This window comes from Barbatula barbatula (assembly GCF_947034865.1).
Source record: "Barbatula barbatula genome assembly, chromosome: 4".
Lineage (NCBI taxonomy): Eukaryota > Metazoa > Chordata > Actinopteri > Cypriniformes > Nemacheilidae > Barbatula > Barbatula barbatula.
The window spans coordinates 11,375,461-11,394,737 of NC_136768.1; the positions used below are offsets into that span (position 1 = coordinate 11,375,461).

At 43.4% G+C, this 19,277-nt stretch overlaps 1 protein-coding gene across 1 annotated transcript; it reads left to right on the forward strand.

The window, feature by feature from the left end:
- The first annotated feature begins 1,919 nt into the window (after positions 1-1,919).
- rab21 (RAB21, member RAS oncogene family) lies at positions 1,920-8,986 on the forward strand. The gene is made up of 7 exons (XM_079454424.1): positions 1,920-2,367; positions 4,722-4,781; positions 6,114-6,221; positions 6,376-6,439; positions 6,777-6,831; positions 7,386-7,474; positions 8,035-8,986. The coding sequence occupies exons 1-7, from the start codon at positions 2,233-2,235 to the stop codon at positions 8,175-8,177; spliced, it is 654 nt and encodes a 217-aa protein (XP_079310550.1). The 5' UTR covers positions 1,920-2,232; the 3' UTR covers positions 8,178-8,986.
- The last annotated feature ends 10,291 nt before the right edge of the window (positions 8,987-19,277 follow it).

The following is a 19,277-nucleotide window of genomic DNA, read 5'->3' on the forward strand; positions in this document are numbered from 1 at the left end:
GAACCGAATCGTCGATATGACTCGATTTATTTTTTCTCGAATGTCCAAACCGGAACATAATCAGTGCATATTACAAATGTTACAACATTCACAAATAAATAAGACTTTGTGTACTATATGTTCCCTTCCTTATAACATATATTGTGCTGATTTGTTTATGAATCAGACATGTGACCCACAGTGGTCTCCTTGCATCACAAACAGCACAGTGATTCACCAACGCTCTGCGAGCCTCTTCAAATGAATCATTAGTTCAGGTTCAAAAGAATGATTCGCTAGTTCTCAGAATCACTGGTTCTCAGTAGAGCGAATGAGTGGGAGGAGAAAACATAAGATGAAAATGTATAACCCAACATTCAAAATGTTTAGCCATTATTCTTACACTATTCGTATGTAGCTATTCACAAATCTCAATTACCCCCATACTGACTTTACAAAACCAACATATTGTTATTGTACAAACTTCTACAAACTTATATTTTGTGTACAATAGCTTTTGTAGCAAATCAGACATAAACCCTTTACAATCAAATATTGTGTTCTTTTAAACTCGGTTTTAAAATGTTCAACTCTAATTGGCAACACAGCTTATGGAAACCAACCAATACACCCTAAAGGCATTAGCTAGAAGCCCACAAACTCTTTAAGTTTAAAATCTATTATCAAACCTTCATACTGTTTTTCAGCATGATTATTCACACCAGACCTTCTCTTTTATGACCATGATGCTCAGTTTTGACCAGATTTGGTTTCGATCTGCACATTCTAAACTTCAGCTAAGCATTCGTGCATCATAACCAACCAATTATTTTTATCATATTACGTTTCATTCATTGTGGTCAGATTCTTAAAAGTGATATCGGAGGAGAGATGTACAAAATGTGTTAAGTCAGTCTGCTGCTTCATTTTGTGGCAAACATGCAGCTCTCTGCTGTTGCCATGGCATCCTGATGTCTGACTTTGCATTCGGCATGCAGAAACATGAATCCCTGCCAAAATGCTGTGCCCAAAATAGATCAGATATTTAGTGCTATCCGTCGCTTTTTTTTTGGTCAAAAATCTTTATGTATAAATATTTTATATATAGCTTATAATAGAGATAGAAAAAGAGAGACAGAGAGATGGAGAGAGTGGGGGGGGGGTCTATTGTACATGATCTTTTGGCCTAAGTTTTGATATTTATTTTATATAATATGTTTATTTTAGATGTTTTATATGTGATATTTATTTATTTATTCCTATTTTAGTAGATTACATTTATTTTTGGACAAAATCACAGCAATAGTTTTGAGTTTATCAAAGACAAATATATTTTGTGTAGGAAGCCCTCATAATAAGTGTTTTTTAACTTTACATACACCTCACTCTTAATGTATTGTGTTGCATGCATAAGTGAAGGTTCATATATTTTGTATTAGTTGTGTAAAGGTCGTTATTGGTTCTTGATTAGTCGTTAATTGTCCTTAGTGTGTAAAGATGGGTCTCAACTTCAGTCACAGTTGGAAAGAACTAATAAGGCGAAAATGCTGGATCCTTCTTGATGATTATAATATGTACGTTTTGACAAATTTTATTCCATCAGCTGAGTTAAAAAGTCATATGATTTTGTGACCTGAACAGAAATATAATCGAGTAGAATGGTCATTAGAATAAATTTAGCGGTTTGGAAGTATGGACATTAATCCCAAATTCAGGCAAATTGATTTACAGAAAAAAGTAATTATAAGTATTCTGTTTTGACAATCACTGACCATTTTATATTCGTTTATATTAAAATCCCTCACTCAAGTTACATTTTCAGCACTTTCAGAGTTGTTTGTGGATACTGAATGAGTTAAAATCAATAAACATTATAGCAATCTCCTTGGCATAAAATATTAAATTCCTCATAAAATGCCAATGTCACTTGATGCAGGATTAAGCTCGTTGAGAGTTGGGCCACAGAGCGCCACCTGTAGGAATAACTAGAGTTTGTCCGATACGAGACACTCATCAGCCAGCAACCTTCTCCCCGTAAATCACATGATCGCTGTCCGGTGACGTAACGGAGCGAAACGCCATTAGACTGATCGCAGAGATTGATCGGAAGCGAATTGGGTTTTAACAGAGGGATCCGCGCGTGAAGTTGTTAGGAAACGCGTTTCGGTGGTTCTCTCCGCGCTTCGGATTTCAGCGTGAGGCTCTATGGCCGCTGTGATAGGGTAGAGGATCGGACTCTGTTGTTGTGTCAGCATGGCGGCGGCGGCCGGAGGGAAGACGTACTCGTTCAAGGTGGTGCTGCTCGGAGAGGGATGCGTCGGTAAAACATCGCTGGTGCTGCGATATTGCGAGAATAAATTCAACGACAAACACATTACCACTCTACAGGTAACACATGCATGTATAAAACACGCTGGTTTAAAGATAGCTGTCAGTTATTATATGGATTGCTCAACCTTTACGCAGCTAATCTGAGTTCGTGTATTATGTGTAAATAAACGACGCGTTTAGAAGCGTTGCGTCTGTAGTGAATATAAACTACGTTACTCGTGTTCGTGTTTAGCTTGTTGAATTTTCTTGTTTATTTATCTAATACGTCACTCGTCTTCGCAATGTATTAAAGGTTTGTTTAGTTCAGTTCTAGTCCAGTGCGATGCATTTAAACTTAAACAATTAAGCAGACACGGTTAATATAAACGTTTTGTGTAAAATGTAATAAAAAAACTTCTAGTCTAAGTTCTCGACTTCCATACAAACACATTCACACACACACACACTACCTGGACACGCCTACTCATTCTTCATATTACTGTGTTCAAAATTAAGAGCAACAGGAAACACAGAAAAGAGATAAAAGATTAGAAGTGATCTGGTTAATTGTAGCTAAAGGGATAATTTAATGTTACAGAGCAGAAATTAATGTAATCATGTGTTGTTACCCCAGTTAACTTCCTTTTTGTGTTTAGTAAGTGGCTAATAATTTAACTTTTTATATTTCATTTAATTTATGTTAATATTAATTTAGTATTTAGTATTAGTATTTTTATTTTACTGGATAATAATTTGTATTAAATAAGCGATTTGTTGAATATTGTTGTATATATTTATTTTATTTGTAAAAAATAGTTGAGTTCGGTAGCATTTAAAGGGGTCATATGACACTGCTACAACGAATATTATCGATTGTTTTAGATGCAATGCAATGTATATACACGATTTAAGTTTAAAAAATGCTGTATTTTCCGTTTGTATCGCCTCTTTGCCCCGCCTCACTGAAATGCACAGATTTTTCACAAATCTCATTGCTCTGAAAAGCGAGGTGTGCTTTGATTGGCCAGTTACCCAGTGTGTAGTGATTGGTCGAATACTGCAGGTGTGTCATGGAAATGTAACGCCTCTTACCATCAGGTTCCAAACCAATTGTACTTACAGGTACACCTTACTTGCGGATAAATTTGGGCGGATTTAGACAAATCATAGCACGAAATTACGTAGATTTGTGGGGGTGTGGTTACACAAGGCATTTCAGGCAGGTATGGGTGAGCATTAGCCTTTAGATAGAATGCATCTTTTGTTCCAAAACTTTAATTTTAGCAATTTAACATGTCTAGTACAGGCATGGGCAACTTATAACCCTCAGAAAAACACGTCTTCACGACATTTGACCCCTTTAAAATGCATGACTAGGCTGAATTGAAAGTCAGTACGGGCCAATGTTGTCTGGTTACCAATGTTATAGAAATATATTCTTTTGTGTTCTGCAAAAGAAAGCCACTCAAGTTTGATTCAAAATATATATTTTTTCATTTGTAGGTAAACGATCCCTCTAACTGGACTTTGTCATGTGAATAAGAAGTCTGGCATTAAATGTCCCTCTAACGCAGTAGCAATTCTTAGTTTGAGTCAGAGTAATAAGTAACTGAAAGTAATATCTTGCAAGATCAACCATAACATGCAGCTGAGCACAGACTAACTGCAGGTGCTGTGTTGTAAACAGTTCAGTTCTTGAATTCAATCTGACTGAGACATTCAAGCAGTTCTAATATTAAAGGTAATGTCATTCCAGTCCCTATATTGCTCAGCACTTGCCTTTTGTAAGCAAAGCAATACTATGTCAAATATTGGCCATATCGTTTCTTTAATACAATTTAATTGATATTAACTAATTTTCATGATGTGTTGTTGTAGCTGTATCACATGTAAATATGTGCTGTGTTTGTAACTGTTGTTTAATATTGTTTAACAACACACTGTATTGGAAGTCCCAAAGTATAATATATTTTTATATTATAGAATTTATGCATGGGCCAGGAGGCTCAATTAATTACACAAAATGAGTACATTGGAATGGCAGGGCAACCTTTGATCATCATCTGATGAATATCTTAATTATTTTGACTTTAGCGATGTTTTCCCAATCTAAATGTTTTATGGTTCGTTGCAGTCATGAAATCTGTTTTTCCCTTCTGCTTTAGAACAAAAATGTGTCTCATGATCATACCTCAGCCATAAAGCAATTGATTTCTGATTTATTTTTTATTGAACATAAATATACCATACAAATTGATTAATTTTTCACAGTGCAGAGAATCTGTTGCTTCTCGTGTATAGCTGTCGTGACTGGTGTGTACAAAAACTCTAAAATAGTATTGGAAAGATGCCTCATTTTACATCTGGTGTAGACGGGTTACGCTTCATGTTTTGTTTCTTGTCTGTAATATATATGTTTTTTGCATTTGCAGGCCTCATTTCTCACAAAGAAGCTGAACATCACAGGAAAGAGAGTCAATCTGGCTATATGGGTGAGTCAAATTTTTCTGGCAATATTTTACAATGTTTGGTAAGGTTGGTTTTAAAATAACAAAGACTCAGACTGGTGTTTATAAAAGCCATAGTAAAAAATTGGCCGATAAAAGCATTTACTAGCCTGAATGAATAAATATAAGTTATTAAGATATTAAGTATCTTCCACAATTACAATATACACATTTTGTTTCAGTAAGGTGAAATTCGTGATAAATTGACATTATTGTTGTTTGACGGTTTTAAATGAGAAATTACATTAAAACACAAAACAGTCTAAATGTGAAGTTCTGGCTTGATATTGTATTTCATCATAATTTTGTACAGTACACAATAGGGATGGGTACCGAAACCCGGTACTTAATCGGTTCCGGGGCTAAATTATGAAAGACCGAAGTATCGATAAGCTCTGACGTTAACGGTTCTGCTGTCGGTACTGGAGAAATTAAGAAAAACATTTCCTATTTATTATTGCTAAATAAATGTTACCTAGCATACTTTCACTGACAAACCATTTCTAATTTGCGATAATATTATTGTTATTCGCAATCTCGCACGTGAAATGTCCGTTTGTCCCACACTACACAGAGCTCGCGCGCACACAACACGAGAGCGTGCAAGCACATAACACGCACGCTTGCGCTTAATAGAGTGACGATGGCGGAGAGAATCAAACGTTCTAAAGTCTGGTTACATTTCACTCGATTTTTGGCAAAACATCTTTCTAATGTGCATTATGTGCAGACAGAAAAATGCAAAGTTTTCGACTGCCAAGCTAATAGTTCATTATCCACGTCCTCAGGTACGTATGCTAGCCTAGCAGTCTTCCTAAATAACACCGACATAAACATTGCAAAAGGTTTCTTTAAATTAGTATGTAATAATTTAATAAACACACATCACTTTGAAAAATAGCCTACATATAAATCAGCAGTAGCCTAAATAAATCTTAAACATTAAAAAGGCTTTCACAGTACTGCATTTAAAATGGATGAATAATAATAAATGATGCTTAAGAAATTATAAAGCAGAGCTTACCTAAAAATTAATTTGTAGTGATGAAATAAGATATGCTAGGTCAGTAAAGAATGTTTTAAATAGTGAAAACAACTCCAGCTTTAGTTTTGTCTTTCATAAAAAAACACAACAAAAAGTACCGGATCGAAAAGTGGTATCGATAAAAGTAGTAATACCGTTAAAACCTTAACGATACCCATCCCTTATACACAAACTCTTGTATAGCGTATTGAGAACTATTTTTGCAAACAAAAATCAAGAACTTCCAAAAGCAATGCCCATTATGTGAACCTATTTTTATTTTTTGATCACAGGACACTGCTGGTCAGGAGCGTTTCCATGCACTTGGGCCCATCTACTACAGAGACTCCAATGGGGCCATTTTGGTCTATGATGTCACAGATGAGGATTCGTTTCAGAAGGTAAACTTTCTCAACTCAGGTTGACAAGAGTAAAAGTAACTGTCAAGTTTTATATTGTTAATATTTACAGAATGCAACATCAACCCCTGCATTCATGTTGGTGTATTGTGGTTCCTTTTCTGAGCCTCCATTAATCTACCTCATTATTTTACAGGTGAAAAACTGGGTTAAGGAATTAAGAAAAATGTTAGGGAATGAAATATGTTTATGTATCATAGGTGAGTACATTTATACTCAACATTCATAAAAAAAATATTTTCAATGTCAACAATATTTCAAATATCAACAATAAATGTTTAAGCCCAAATGAAATCTGAAGATCTCTTACACTTTTCTAGATTTGTGTGTGGATTTTGATGTAAAATGTGTAGAATCCTGACCAATGACTCTAAAAATACTTAAACCTGAATAACTTGCATTTTGTAGCCTTGGAAAGGTTAAATATGAAGTTAAATACGTAAACGATATAAAAAATATTGCTGTAAATGTTGTGTGTGGACCTCATTGTGACTGTAGCTTGATATTCATATCTTGTCCCTTGTTTTTTCTAAATAGGAAATAAAATTGACCTGGAAAAGGACAGGCATGTTTCAGTAGAGGAAGCTGAGGGGTGTGTTTATCTTTTATCTTTATTAGAATGTGATGTTTTTCAACAAAGGTTTGGTTGAGTCATACGTGTGAAATAAATACTTAACACAGTGAGCAGCTCAGTATCTGTGTGCGCGATCATGTGTGTATTTTTGACCAGTATGATGATCACATGTTGCATAGATGGACTGGTCACATGATACATAAATCACATGTGAACAACAATCGACACAAGATATACAGTATGTGTGCAGTATTATTTTTGTAGCCATAACAACTGTGTTTCAAAACCACTAAGTAGAAATTTATTTTTTAACAATAGTTTGTTTGAGACTAAATATATGCAGTAATTGGGAATTTTCCATTCTTACAATAGTGCAGAAATGTTCACAAATATTATTTTACAAATATCACATCTCAGCTTGCTTTTGTATTAACATCATAATTTATCATCTAATCTGGTATTTTATTTGACCACTTTTCTCAATCACCTTCAGTACAACTGATTTAAGCGATCCAAAATGTGAAACATGGTGCACGATTTTAAAACTTTTCATTCTTTTTTTACTTTTCTAGGTATGCAGAGTCTGTTGGTGCAAAACACTATCTCACATCAGCAAAATTAAACAAAGGAATAGAGGAGCTGTTTCTGGACCTGTGTAAACGTATGCTTATTTCATATACTGTCAATTTCCAATAATACCACAGTAGACAGTCAAGTCCTTCTCTAGGAGGTCTATTTCAAACGCTATGCACTGAATAGCACACTATATACTATTTTTCATATACTACTGCATACATACCAAATCATTTTTGATGTTCAGTTCTACTTTACACAAAATTTAAAATAAAACCATTAGTATTATTAAAAATGAATGGTCACTCACATGCTACATGATGGTCACGTGACACTGTGTTATGGTCCAATGATCAATGTCTAGATCTAGATTTGGTGAGAAAAGAAAATTATATTTGTCACAATAAAATTATGAACATCATTTTCCAAATCAACTCAATTGTCCAAATAAACTGTCAATAGTAAAGACGTTTAATAATTTCACTCCTTCAAATATGATATAATAATGTTATAAGCAAGGGGTATAATAACAGCACAACAGGGTTGAACAAAAAGTGTTTAAAACAAATAAACATGTAGAGCCTACAACCTACATTTGTCTTGAATTGTCCGATGTATGTCTAAAGTCTACCTCACTGGCATCCGTAGGCATGATGGAGAGCGCTCAAGCGGATGAGAGATCGCGTGTTAACGGCGCGAGCCACACAAGCACAGCGCGGAGAGGCGTACAGATTGTTGACGACGAACCCCTGACTGCCTCGTCTGCCGGAGGCTGCTGTTCATCCGGCTAATCACATCCACCATACCCAGGACTGAAAACGCCCTTTCGCGTGATAACTGCCGCTCCCCACAGCTACACCCATCTGCTTCTGCTCTACAGCGCTATCAAATCATTTCATCAATCCGGTTGATTAAAATGCCACTGGCTCCCAGGGCACTGCAGCGTTTGGATATGTAAATGCCAGGCTGATCCACACTGATGATATTCACTTTAATATACAAATTAATATAAATAGGTACCAAACGGCCAAATTATTTCCCTAGCTGTCTGATACATTAGCTCTATTTCTTTTGGCATGGTGTTGTGCATGTAGAAACTTTAAAGGCTTTGTTTTATTTTATGTCCACGGAAAAATATTATTTAATAACTTATTTACAAGTTATATCAGACATCTTCACTTCATAAGACCTCTGTTCTTTTAGTAATCCATAGGGTTGTGTAATTTCGTCCCCTTTTTCTGTCATTCAGGTTCTCTATCGATCTTTAAAGAAGTACTAAAAAAACGTCTTCTCTTACAGGCTTACCTGTCAAGATTTGAAATTAAAATCTGATCTTGTTTGCTTGCCACAGGTGTCAAAAAAGTGTTCAAAATTTATGTTGTATGAATGTATAATGAATATCTGCTCTGGTTAACACACATTTACTGAATTTGTGTTTTTTTAAGTGTCATTTTTACAATGATTGTTCATTGTTTTTCCCTAAGCCATGAAAATTTGGATGTTTTTTTTAACTACTAATAGTTTCCACAACACACCACCTGTAAACACTGAGGTGCAGCTGTGAGCCTACTGTGCCTTTAAATAAAATCGTCTAGAGTAATCCTTCCCCTTTGTCTCCTATTATCATTGGTTATTTTTGGTTTGTGTTATGGAAAAAAATAAACCTATGTAATGTGTAATATCCATTTAAAAAGTGATTTTATATTATTTCTACTATTCTACTATAAAATGGCAAACATTTACAATTAAATTGATATTAGACTTGGACACTATCCCAAATGGCGCACTCCATGTGGACTTATGGTCTGGTGGGCTTAAATTGCGCGTGCAATTAGGTGTCCAATTTGTCTTTTTATTGCTCAGAAGTCTGCTCGTGAATGCCTCCTTTGTGCTCTCATTGATGCAGACTCCATTGAAGTTGCCTACCTAGGAATCTTTGCGAACGCCCAATCACAGAACGGAGGAGAAGAGTGTCGTGGATGTCAGACATATGCGTAAACATGACGGATAATTTTTGTCTGTTCAGACGAACGTATTATAAATACGTATATTAAAAAAAACTGAAGACATACACACCGATTCAAACATACCCACATACAAAATATGGTCTCACAACTCCACACACACAATATACACACACATGCACGCACACACGCACAGTGGTTATTACATAAGCACACATTTCCTTCAGATGAGACATTAAACCAAGGTCACCAATCCAGGTGAATGCTGTACATTGGAGGTGGCTGAGGAGATCCCCCCTTCAATATGAAGCGCATTGAGTGCCCAGAAAAGTGCTAAATAAATTGAATGATTATTATTATTTAAGATAAAGCAGAGAGAAACACAGTAAAGCACTTTGAATTACCATTGTCAAGTCAGCTTTTATTTATATAGTGTTTTTTTTTTCAATTTTCATTGTTACCACGCAGCTGTACAAGAAAACATTGACTATAAGCAAAACATAAAAGGTTATGCAAGTCAAAAGACAGGTCAAATATCAGACAGACTATAAATTCCTATATGCAGTATGATTAAATAAGACTATAAAATTCTAGCAGCCCCCCAGCCAGGCAAACAGTGCAAAACATTATGCAAACGGTGGCGAGGAACCCAAAACTCCATTGGAGGAGAAAAAAGGCTTGGCCTGACCAGGGGATTCCAGTTCCTCTCTGGCAAAAGCTGCAGCCTCTGCACAAGCTCGACAGTGCTTGCACAACAAGACAAAATAAAAAATATATAAGAAAAATTAGATTTAAGACATTAATAATCTAAAAGCAGCTGAAGTTTTGTAGAGTCGCCACCTCCTTTGTCCAGCTCTATCATCAGAGCATTTGTCAGGTCTGGGTATGGATTGCGCCCTGCCCGCTCTGGTAACCTTGGACTGCGTCCTGCCCGCTCTAGTAACCTTGGAACAATGAGAGTAGAGTACTGTTCTGCACTCTTTGATGCAACAAATGCATAAGTTGTTATTGGAAGTGTTCCTGATTCCGGTTGATCTAACTATTGCAGCCTAAATCTTCGGAATATATATGATTGTGTAGTGTATGCAAGATTAAAAAGATGCGTCTTTAGTCTAGATTTAAACTGTGTATTAAATGTGATTTACATTTCTGCCTAATGAATAAATGTAAATGTAATGTGCTATATAAACCTTGCCTTACCTATATGTAATATTAAATAAGTAGAAGGGCCAGAACATGACAGGTGAGACTGACAGAAAGGCAAACACAAAACAAGGATTGGTGTGAAATAATAAAAATAAAAAAAATTGGAGGGGGGGTATGGGAGCACAAATTAGTTCTGGTGCGGTTGACTGAGAGGATCAGGGTTGGGTGAGGAAGAAGTCTTAATCGGGGGAATATAAGAGAGGGGGCGAGAGCAGGCAGTCCGGGGTGGTTTGCACTTGGGGTTCTTGGGAGGGTTATATCCAGGGGAGATGGTTCCTTGGGCCAGTGAGAAACAAGGGTAGCCACTTGATGCAGGGCAGAGTTCAATGGAAAACAAGGGGCAGAAGAGGCAGGGCCAGGCTGAAAGATGAACCATGAGACAAACGGGGGCAAGACGGGCTAGGGGAGGGACCAGGGCTCCCAGGGTTAGGGTTGGAGTCCCTGGAAGACATGGAGGCCGTAGACAGGGATCCAGGAGACGAATGAACAGGGGTGGCTGGAGCAGACTCAGTGGCCGGCTCTACTAACCAATAACTGTCTGTTTTAAGGTCTATTAACTAAAAATAATTTAATGTTGTTCATTCTCTCTCTTGCTTACTTCAGCTTTAATCATCATAGTAACATAGTAAACTAGTCTGTCCTGTGTAGCTTGTTCACGAAATGTTATATGTACTTTGGATAAAAGCAAAATGTAATGACAGGGCAAGTCCTGTAACTGTTAGTCATGCAGCTGCGATCCTCTGGCAGGTAAATTAGGTTTGTTTTAGTCTGTTAAATTTTAAATTGCTAAATACATATAAAAATGCTCACAGCTATGTTTTAACTACTGCTAATATTATTATAACTCTGTTTGCACTGTTTATTTAGTTGTGTTAAAATGTTTAGTTTATATGTAATCTATGATATATAATGATATTTTTATTTAATATAATATAAAAAAGCGTGTATCTTTGGGTTCCAAAATAAATATAGTTAGCCAGACAAAACAGCACATTCGTCTTATTCGCAATATGACTGGCATAAGCTATAGAGGCTCACCGGAAGTCTAAATACAAACAGCACAAGGATGGCAGATGGCAAAAATAAGGTGAATAGCACTATCCACTGTCACACGATTACAGGTGCCATTCCCCGTAATGCCAATGTTCAGACTTTATTTAGCGTGTAATGTTGCTGTTAGCATAAATAATATCTCCAAAATTATAAAGCTCAAAGTTCAATGCCAAGCAAGATGTTGTCTTAAACAGAATTGCTTTTCAAGGACTACAGAGAATGGCTGGAATCGGCTATAGCCCTTTACTTCCCTACATGATCTCGCTATTCCGAGTTTTTAGAAAACCTCCGCTCAAAGGAATATGCTAATAAAGGGAAAAGGCCTTCCTTAGAGAAGAGGAAGAGCCACTGGAGTAGTGTTTGGTTATCAGACATTGTAAACATTTGACTGAGCTATGCGCTTAATTTCTTTCACTTTCATCACAGTCTACACACATTGTAAGATAGCCAACGGTCGAATAACAGCTTCCATGACTTTAGAATACCTCTAAAACACTTCAAATGTCCACTGGTCAATCTGGTTGTTTTTTTATCCAACTTGGGTCCAATATAAAACGTTCTGTTATTAGTGTTAATATAACCGGTCTAACGCCAATCGGTCCGGTGTGCATTTCCCACGTCATAGTAGGAAAAAATCATGATCTCTAACAAAAATTGACGTTTGCATATGCACTAGCTCGACCTCCGTTTGACTTTATACCACCCAGGAAAAAAAAAAACAATCTTTGGAGGGAAGAGGAACAGCGGTGAACTTGATAAATGTGAAATATAAAGCATTTTTTTAACTAGAATCATGAACATCCATTATTTACGCTTCGAAAACAGCCAAAGAATGGTACCTTTAAGTGACATGTCACTATCCACTGACACAAGCCAATTAAAACGTCTCGGTTACGTATGAGCCTCTGAAATTGTTTCAGTGGGACCGCTGGTTGCTGCCTGAAGTTCCTCAGGCAGCTCAGCACCGACTGGGCACGCTCGGTAGAAAGGCGTGCAGTCATGGAGACAGAGTCGAGTTCCATACCGAGGAAGGGGATGCTCTGCACGGGGGAGAGCTTGCTCTTCTCTCGGTTGACCTTCAACCCCAAGCGGTCTAGGTGCCGGAGCACCAGGTCCCTGTGTGTACACAACAGATCTCGCGAGTGCGCCAAGATGAGCCAGTCGTCGAGATAGTTGAGTATGCACACCCCCTGCTCCCTGAGGGGAGTGAGGGCGGCCTCCACGACCTTCGTAAAGACTCGTGGAGACAGGGACAGACCGAATGGGAGGACGCGATACTGATATGCCTGTCCCTCGAACGCGAACCGCAGGAACGGCCGGTGACGAGGGAGGATGGACACATGGAAGTACACTTCCTTCAGGTCGATTGCCATGAACCAATCCTGACGCCTGACAGACGTCAGGATGCGCTTCTGCGTTAGCATCCTGAACGGCAGCTTGTGTAGGTGCTTGTTCAGGGTACGCAGGTCCAAGATGGGGCGCAGCTCGCCGCTTTTTTTGGGGACAATGAAATACGGGCTGTAAAACCCGGAGTACATCTCGGCCAGAGGGACGAGCTCGATCGTCCCCTTCACCAGAAGGGTAGCGACCTCTGCCCGAAGCACGGGAGCATCGACCCCTCCCACTGAAGTGAAGAGGATGCCCCAAACTTGGGTGGGCGCTTGGCGAACTGAATCGCATAGCCGAGACGGATCGTCCTCTCTAGCCACCGTGCTGGTCTGGGAAGAGCCAGCCAGGCTCCCAGGGACCGAGACAGGGGGACCAGAGGTTCGATCTGCTTCATTGCCCCCGCGGGGGGTGGTTCGATGGCTGGCAGTACGGCTCCCTCGCCGTGGGGGAGACCCCGGGGAGGAGAGCGGCTCTGCTGAGATGCCTGCCTGGCGATACCGTGGCACACCGCACCGTCTGACTGAGGGTGCTGGTGGCCACTGAGGGTTACACCCGCCCGTGTGTCTCGCCGGAACACAACGTGGGGTTGCCGAGCACCGTCCTGCGGAGGGTGAGAGCGGCTGTGAGGAAGACCCAGGGAGAGAGAAAGCTCTTTTTGTGAGAATGTGGGCACCAGGCCCTGAAAAGGGCCCCGCTGGTGTTGCTGGGACGGTAAAGTCCGACCCTTTAGCGATGTAGTTGCTTGGGTCGGGCCCGGTGAACTCGATCTCCCTGGGTTCATCCTGTCAGGAACGCTTCTGCTTCCGCGGAGGTTGGTGACGGGATGGTGCTCTCCTCTTCGACGTCCTTCTCCGGGAGGCCGCCTGTGCAGGGGGCGCTGGAGCCGGAGTCGTAGAGGGGCGGGGCTGCTGGGGACGGGCGAAATGGGGACGGGCGAAATGCGGCCGGGCCGCGGCGGGCAGGATGTACTTGATCGCCTCCGTCTGCTTCTTCACAGTCGAGAACTGCTGGGAGAAGTCCTCGACCGTGTCACCAACAGCCCACCCTGCGCGATGGGAGCGTCGAGAAAGCGAACCTTCTCAGCGTCCCGCATCTGCGCAAGGTTCAACCAAAGGTGTCTCTCCTGGACCACTAGTGTGGACATCATCCGACCCAGGGCCCGCGCCGCCACCTTCGTCGCCCGGAGAGCGAGGTCAGTGGCAGTGCGGAGTTCCTGCATAAGACCTGGGTCGGTCCTTTCCTCGTGCAACTCCTTCAATGCCTTGGCCTGGTGGACCTGCAGGATGGCCATAGCGTGAAGGGCCGAGGCAGCTTAACCCGCAGCGTTGTAAGCCTTCGACACCAGCGATGCCGAAAACGTACACGCCTGGGGAATATCGACATAGTGCTGGGGAAGAGGCGGTGCGGTGCACTGCAGCCCAATACTCGCGGCAGCCCGGGAAAGCATGGTTGACTTCTCGACGTCCGCTTCCTCCTTAGCTCGACCCCCCGGAGGAGGGAGCTCCAAGGAGTCGTCGGGGTCGGATGCCAAGAGGTCGCCCTCCGTACCGCCTTTTCCGGGACGGTCAGACGAGCGAGGCGGGGCGTGAACGGTCCGCGAGCCAGGGGCCGACGGACTGAGGCTCACGGTGATCCCCCTAACACCCTCGTTGCTCGCCGAGGCGGACAGCAGGGCTGATGCCACTGCTGCCGGGGGACGGGAAGCATTCGAGGTGGTGGCTGATTCCCGAAAGAACACAGCCACCCGTGACCGCAACATCTGTATCATCATTCGCCCGCAGTGCGGGCATGACGAATCCACAAACGCTGCCTCAGCGTGCCGGAGTCCCAGACACTTGAGGCAGACATCGTGTCCGGCCCCCCTCCTCGATGAGTGCGTTGCACCCACGAGCACAGCGGGACATGCCACGCTGAAGAAATTAGCTCTTTTAGAGAGAAGCTTTGGAAGTTGCCGAGACGCCCAGGGGAAGTCACAGGAGAAGGGACAGTCCGCTGCACCACATCGTAAGACCAGCAACAGTTGTAGTAGAACCACAAAGTCGTCAGCATCAGGATGCGAAGGCTCCGAAGAACAAAAGGTGAATGAATGCAGCACGTCGGCTCCCTTTTATACCCGGATATCCGGGGCGGGGATCGGCATGCAAATTTCATTTGCCAATTTTCATTGGCCTGTTCAAGTACGTCAGAGATGATAGGTTCTCAAGTCAAACCTCATTCTGTCGACACAACGTCGAGAGACCGACAGAAAGGGAACAGCTTTTTTCCCAGAGCTGTTTCATTATTGAACTCTGCCCCCCACTGATTCCACTACCTCTCTTACCTTCAAAGATGTACACATTCTTGAAAAACGCGTCTTCAATTGTTAAGAAAATTTGCCAAAGACATTGCTTTTCCTTGTCTACTTCTACCACTTGTATTTTGAAATGTTCTCTTTTTCCTTGACCTAAAATTACGTATTGCTGACGCATCCGGAACGTATCCGGAACTAGGACCATATGCAATGCCACGCATAAGGGCACGTCACGTTTAAATGCATTATTCATGAATGACACGTGGCTACGTAAACGATGACGTCACGGCTATATGTTTAATCAATATTATGCAAATCCTTCGGTTTTGGGGCTTACCATTGGCTTAACCAAAACGTCTGTACGCGAAATTACGTCTATGGAATATTGAAGGCCAATAGGGTCAAAAACACGCGAATTTTAACACGTCAACAACACGTTAAGTATGTGTACTTTACGTGTACTTTACGCGTCAAGTACACGTAGAATACACGTAAACAACGCGTGATTCAGACGCCGGTTTCCAGTTTAAACGGGTCAATATCATTGGCTCTGCCAGAGGTGGGAGTTAAAGATCTCTCTGACAGGAGACTCGGCCAGGCGTTCCCAGCAGACCCTTACAGTACGTTTGGGTCTGCCGAGTCTGTCCAGCTTCCTCTCCTGCCATCGGATCCAACTCACCACCAGGTGGTGATCAGTTGACAGCTCCGCCCCTCTCTTAACCCGAGTGTCCAAAACATATGGTCCAGGTCAGATGAAACGACCACAAAGTCGATCATCGACCTGCGGCCTAGGGTGTCCTGGTGCCACGTGCACTGATGGACACCCTTATGCTTGAACATGGTGTTCGTTATAGACAAACTGTGACTAGCACAGAAGTCCAATAACTGAACACCGCTCGGGTTCAGATCAGGGGGGCCGTTCCTCCCAATCACGCCCCTCCAGGTGTCACTGTCGTTGCCGACATGGGCGTTGAAGTCCCCCAGTAGGACGACGGAGTCCCCAGTCGGAGCACTTTCCAGCACCCCTCCCAGAGACTCCAAGAAGGTCGGGTACTCTGCACTGCCGTTCGGCCCGTAGGCACAAACAACAGTGAGAGACCTAACCCCGACCCGTAGGCGCAGGGAAACGACCCTCTCGTTCACCGGGGTAAACTCCAACACATGGCGGGAGAGCTGGGGGGCTATAAGCAGACCCACACCAGCCCGCCGCCTCTCACCATGGGCAACTCCAGAGTGATGAAGTGTCCATCCTCTCTCGAGGAGTGTGGTTCCAGAGCCCAAGCCATGCGTAGAGGTGATCCCGACTATCTCTAGTCGGAACCTCTCAACCTCCCGCACCATCTCAGGCTCCTTCCCCGCCAGCGAGGTGACATTCCACGTCCCTAGAGCTAGCTTCCGTGTCCAGGGATCGGGCTGTCGAGGCACTCTCCTCCGACTGCCGCCCGATCCACAATGCACCGACCCCCTATGGTCCCTCCCGCACGTGGTGAGCCCACGGGAAGGCGGCCCCACGTCGCTCCTTCGGGCTGAGCCCGGCCGGACCTTTAACTCCCACCTCCGGCAGAGCTTCAACCAGATCCCGAGGGAGGCTGGAGACATTGAGTCCGAGTGGACCATGTTCTCCGCCTCCATTGTCGAAGCGGCCACTCGGAGCTGTGGCCGTAAGGTCTCCGGTGCCTGTCGAGGCGGGAATCCCCGAACCCGGTGGTGGACACCGGAAGTAAGGGAAACCGTCAAGCTGAAGAAGGAGTCTTATCGGGCCTGGTTGGCTTGTGGGACTCCTGAGGCAGCTGACAGGTACCGGCAGGCCAAGCGGACTGCTGCCCGGGTGGTTGTGGAGGCAAAAACTCGGGCCTGGGAGGAGTTTGGTGAGGCCATGGAGAAGGACTATCGACTGGCCTCGAAGAGATTCTGGCAAACCGTCCGGCGCCTCAGGAGAGGGAAACAGTGCCCTACCAACGCTGTTTACAGTGGAGGTGGGAGGCTGTTGACCTCAACTGGGGATGTCGTCGGTCGGTGGAAGGAGTACTTCGAGGATCTCCTCAATCCCACCGTCACGTCCTCCATTGAGGAAGCAGAGGCTGAGGGCTCAGAGGTGGACTCGTCCATCACCCAAGCCGAAGTCACTGAGGTAGTCAAGAAACTCCTCAGTGGCAGGGCACCGGGGGTGGATGAGATTCGCCCTGAGTACCTCAAGTCTCTGGATGTTGTGGGGCTGTCTTGGCTGACACGCCTCTGCAGCATCGCGTGGCGGTCGGGGACAGTGCCTCTGGGATGGCAGACCGGGGTGGTGGTCCCTCTTTTTAAGAAGGGGGACCGGAGGGTGTGTTCCAACTACAGGGGGATCACACTTCTCAGCCTTCCCGGGAAAGTCTATGCCAGGGTACTGGAGAGGAGAATACGGCCGATAGTAGAACCTCGGATTCAGGAGGAACAGTGTGGTTTTCGTCCAGGCCGTGGAACGCTGGACCAGCTCTACACCCTCTACAGGGTGCTGGAGGGTGCATGGGAGTTTGCTCAACCAATCCACATGTGTTTTGTGGATTTGGAGAAAGCATTCGACTGTGTCCCTCGCGGCATCCTGTGGAGGGTGCTTCGGGAGTATGGGGTCTGTGGTCCTTTGCTAAGGGCTGTCAGGTCCCTGTACGACCGAAGCAGGAGCTTGGTTCGTATTGCCGGCAGTAAGTCGGACCTGTTCCCAGTGCATGTCGGACTCCGGCAGGGCTGCCCTTTGTCACCGGTTCTGTTCGTAATTTTTATGGACAGAATTTCTAGGCGCAGCCAGGGGCCGGAGGGTGTCAGGTTTGGGGACCACACGATCTCGTCTCTGCTATTTGCGGATGATGTCGTTGTGTTGGCCCCTTCAAACCAGGACCTTCAGCATGCACTGGGACGGTTTACAGCAGAGTGTGAAGCGGCTGGAATGAAAATCAGTACCTCCAAATCCGAGGCCATGGTCCTCAGTCGGAAAAGGGTGGCTTGCCCACTTCAGGTTGGTGGAGAGTTCCTTCCTCAAGTGGAGGAGTTTAAGTATCTCTGGGTCTTGTTCACGAGTGAGGGGAGGAGGGAACGGGAGATTGACAGACGGATCGGTGCAGCTTCTGCAGTAATGCGGTCGATGTACCGGTCCGTCGTGGTGAAGAAAGAGCTGAGCCGCAAGGCGAAGCTCTCAATTTACCGGTCAATCTACGTTCCTACTCTCACCTATGGTCATGAGCTTTGGGTCATGACCGAAAGGACAAGATCCCGGATACAGGCGGCTGAAATGAGCTTCCTCCGCAGGGTGGCTGGGCGATCCCTTAGAGATAGGGTGAGAAGCTCGGTCACCCGCGAGGAGCTCGGAGTAGAGCCGCTGCTCCTCCACATCGAGAGGGGTCAGCTGAGGTGGCTTGGGCATCTGTTACGGATGCCTACTGGACGCCTTCCTCGGAAGGTGTTCCGGGCCCGTCCGACCGGGAGGAGACCCCGGGGAAGACCTAGGACACGCTGGTGGGACTATGTCTCCCGGCTGGCCTGGGAACGCCTCGGTGTCCCCCCGGAAGAGCTGGAGGAAGTGTCTAGGGTGAGGGATGTCTGGGCATCTCTGCTTAGACTGCTGCCCCCGCGACCCGGTCCCGGATAAGCGGAAGAAAATGGATGGAATATCATTGGCTGCCTACGAATTGGGTCAAACCATTTCTGCACACCTGGGGGGTCCTATAGACTCTGTGCTACCAACATTAAACATGCTATGGATACTTCTATTTATTTGTCTTTTCTTGTCTATTATTTATTCTTGTTATGTAGATAAACTAATATGATTGCTGTACAAAATGAAAATGACCTGCTTGTACTCCACTCAAGCTTTTTTCCTAAATAAACACAGTAGTAGAAATACTAGCTTTACCATTTATCAAACTTTGGTAAGCATAAAAAAATTATATATTTGTGTGGGAAAACAGTTACAGCAGAGGTACTTAATTAAGATAGTTATAGGATAAAGCGTATTG

Excerpts from the sequence above, each read along its gene's own strand:
- rab21 (XM_079454424.1), top strand. The coding sequence starts at position 2,233 with ATGGCGGCGGCGGCCGGAGGGAAGACGTACTCGTTCAAGGTGGTGCTG. Across the intron at positions 2,368-4,721 it reads AACACATTACCACTCTACAG|GCCTCATTTCTCACAAAGAA; the intron begins GTAACACATGCA and ends TTGCATTTGCAG. Across the intron at positions 7,475-8,034 it reads GTTTCTGGACCTGTGTAAAC|GCATGATGGAGAGCGCTCAA; the intron begins GTATGCTTATTT and ends TGGCATCCGTAG.